Source organism: Limulus polyphemus, unplaced genomic scaffold, assembly GCF_000517525.1.
Source record: "Limulus polyphemus unplaced genomic scaffold, Limulus_polyphemus-2.1.2 Scaffold3471, whole genome shotgun sequence".
Classification (NCBI taxonomy): Eukaryota; Metazoa; Arthropoda; class Merostomata; order Xiphosura; family Limulidae; genus Limulus; species Limulus polyphemus.
Window position 1 is genome coordinate 112,236 of NW_013669081.1, and position 3,881 is coordinate 116,116.

General features: G+C 36.7%; 1 protein-coding gene across 1 annotated transcript in view; it reads right to left on the reverse strand.

The window, feature by feature from the left end:
• LOC106469410 (acetylcholine receptor subunit alpha-like) overlaps positions 1-3,881 on the reverse strand; it is a gene marked incomplete at its 5' end in the record, with an annotated part of 21,266 nt that overhangs the window by 13,963 nt on the left and 3,422 nt on the right. Inside the window, one exon of the mRNA XM_022397922.1 lies at positions 599-708. Within this exon, the coding sequence (XP_022253630.1) occupies positions 599-708 (110 nt within the window). The remainder of the gene's footprint in view (positions 1-598; positions 709-3,881) is intronic.

Genomic DNA, 3,881 nt, shown 5'->3' on the forward strand with positions numbered 1-3,881 from the left:
AAACTAACGTAACTTGTATCCAATGGCGAGTAAAGTGGTTATTATCAGTGGATAACTGTTAAACTTACGTAACTTGTATCCAATGGCGAGTAAAGTGGTTATTATCAGTGGATAACTGTTAAACTTACGTAACTTGTATCCAATGGCGAGTAAAGTGGTTATTATCAGTGGATAACTGTTAAACTTACGTAACTTGTATCCAATGGCGAGTAAAGTGGTTATTAACAGTGGATAACTGTTAAACTTACGTAACTTGTATCCAATAGTGAGCAAAGTGGTTATTATCAGTTGATAACTGTTAAACTCACGTAACTTGTATCCAATGGCGAGTAAAGTGGTTATTATCAGTGGATAACTGTTAAACTTACGTAACTTGTATCCAATAGTGAGCAAAGTGGTTATTGACAGTGGATTTGATTAGAAACAGCTAATCCAATAACGTTAAGAAGCTCATCAGAACAACTAGTACAAAACAACAACTACAAGCCAAGCTCATAAGTTGCTTTTTTCCTGTTTGTTTTTCAGAGGTGTAAGTTTCATCCTAGTGCTAAATATTTACCAACCCATTTTATTATGTACGCGTTACGTCATTACTCACTTATTATATAAAACAATGTCAGGTTTCCATATATGGTCAGAAGGCACGTGGAGCATATCCACACCGCCATATTCCTTCGGATCCCACCTGAGTTTGTAGTCCTCCCAAAACTGTAAAGAAAAGACAAAAAACGAAACAGTAATTAACTAACACATCAACTCTCAACGGTACGGATTATTAATAAACCAAACCCGCAATAATAACAAAATTAACGCTATATCGATAAAATCACTTAACTATGAAATATAACTTTTGTCTAAGTTCTCTTTCAGAACAGTAACGTTGAGGTATAACCTTGTGTTAAACGTATAAGAAAGCTCTTCACTAGCCATGACAGCCTAATACGGAGAAAGGTTAATACATTCACTTCGTAGCAGCTGGTTGAGCCGTATCAAGTGTACGTTCATTATTTCCAGGACGAAGTACTTTTTAGTTAAAGTAATTTAGCTTGCTTACCAAATGATCTTTGTCTGCCTATATGTGACGAGCTAAACTAAAGGATCGTATATCATTTGTCTTGTACGTCAACTGAATAATTAAACCTTCGTACTCTTCGGTTGTGTTCTACACTCCTCTATTGCTGACGTCGGCGTCGTCTTAACAAACCTCATTATATAGCAAGACTGTTTAATTGGTACACAGTTGTGGACACGTGACAATAAAAGGGAAAGACATTGGCAACGTAGAAATGTTAAAAGATTGCTTGTATTGAAATCATATTGGGATTTCATTTAGCTTAGAAGTGCTTAATATATCGAAATTATAGGGTAACATTAAGTAATGCGAACCATAGGTTAAATGTACAGGTCAAAGACCATAAGGTTCAGACGTAGTCGTCTTTTATTTAGAACTTTTGACCAAAGAGAGGGAGAGAGAGAGAACAACAAGCGAGTAACACCTGACTTCTGCACGGCTATTGATAATCGAATAGCGGGACTGTCTGACACTCTTATAACGCACCTACAGCTGAAAGTGCGGAGCGTGTTTATTGGCTTATTACAAGCTCGAACATTAAGCCTTCAGATCATTAGGCCTACAGAAAAGAAAAGTTTCAGTACTTTAAAATATAATTCAACGTGATTTAGCTTAAAAAGAGAGATGTACATGTTTTAACAGCGTAGAATGTTTAATTTCAGCAACAAACAACTAAAACAGAAAAAAAAGTACTTAAAATGCATGTATTGTTCTCTTGTCTGCACGGTTAGTATTCAACTGCCTCCCACCTCCGGTCAACAGTAAGTTTGAGAACTTATAACGGTAAAAATTGGGCGTCTATCCTCGTAGTTAGCAGAGATCAGATCGCCCACTGCGTAACTTTATATTTAACAGCAATCAAACAAAACGTGCTTTGCTATCGAAATATGTGTTGTGATTAGACAATTATGGATCGTAGGTAAGTTTTGTTATTGAACATAAGTATGAAATGGTTATAAGAGGAAAGATTACAACAATTACAAGGTGAAACTCCAGTTTTCTTAAGTTTTCAATAGCGAATTTCAATCCTCAAAAATGTTATAAAAATCACATAAGAATACGTTCAACACTTTCAGTTGTGGGTGTATGGTCAATGGTGAGTAGTTCCAAGGGACGGCTGTGTGCATGGTTATTTGACCAAGGGACGGCTGTGTCTACGGTTATCTGACCAAGGGACGGCTGTGTCCATGGTTATTTGACCAAGGAACGGCTGTGTCTATGGTTATTTGATCAAGGGACAGTTGTGTATATGGTTATTTGACCAAGGGATGGCCGTGTATATGGTTATTTGACCAAGGGACGGCTGTGTCTATGGTTATTTGACCAAGGGACGGCTGTGTCTATGGTTATTTGACCAAGGGACGGCTGTGTCCATGGTTATTTGACCCGGCCGTTTTGTGTACATCTCGCATATGAATCGTTTAACCAGGGAATGGAAGTAAATAAAGGGAACTACAATACAGTTAAAAAGATGTGCTTCCGTTAAATATATATTACAGTTAAAGATGTGATTCCGTTAAATATATATTACAGTTAAAGATGTGATTCCGTTAAATATATATTACAGTTAAAGATGTGATTCCGTTAAATATATATTACAGTTAAAGATGTGATTCCGTTAAATATATATTATAGTTGAAGATGTGCTTCCGTTAAATATATATTACAGTTAAAGATGTGTTTCCGTTAAATATATATTACAGTTAAAAATGTACTTCCGTTAAATATATATTACAGCTAAAGATGTGCTTCCGTTAAATATATATTACAGTTAAAGATGTGCTTTCGTTAAATATATATTACAGTTAAAGATGTGCTTCCGTTAAATATATATTCTTTACATAGTCAATAAGTTTAATTAATAGAGAAAGTTTCGAGGAAAGTGCCAGAACAGTTCTTACAGTTAGATTGCCAATAACATTGATTTCTTATACAGCAACGTAGTGCGATAAGATTATTTGTGATGTTACTTAGATGTGATGTTCGTTCCCGAGAACCAGAATACTCCACAGTCTCAGTGCTGTAGGAAAGGAAGTGGCGCGAAACGTAAATAAACGGTTTACCCAATATAGCTTCTGAGGATTAATTAAAATCTAGTAGCAATCAGTGACAGTCATTAATTACCCGAACAGTCACATCTTCCATGATAGTCACCTACTGCCTCCAAATGAAGTAGCTATGGTGATGGATAACATAATAAATACAGTACCAGATAGATGCATGCGTATTGAGAGATACTACAGCAGCCGTAAGAACTTTCGTAAGGGGACTCGAAACAAGTCATGAGAAGTTCTGTAATGAGCAGTATGATATCGTATGACGTCACACTGAGCAAATGAAGTAGCTATGGTGATGGATAACGTAATAAATACAGTACCAGATAGATGCATGCGTATTGAGAGATACTACAGCCGTAAGAACTTTCGTAAGGGGACTCGAAACAAGTGATGAGAAGTTCTGTAATGAGCAGTATGATATCGTATGACGTCACACTGAGCATAATTTTTGAGTCGTTTGTTGCCTGGGTTTAACTTCCGTTTTAATTTTAAACAACTATAAGATAACAAGATGGTTTACAGACAGGGGCGGACTGGACTCTTATAATTTTACCGGAAAAAAGTTAGAAGGGGTCCATAAAAATAACGAAACTACGAACTTTTCCAAGGAGTCCACCGGGATTTTTCCTGGTATCTCATTAGGCCAGTCCACGCCTACTTACAGGAATTAATGATTGAATACTGTTTACCGAACGCCCCCCCCCGTGGCACAGTGGTATGTCTGCGGACTTACAACGCTAGAAACCGGGTTT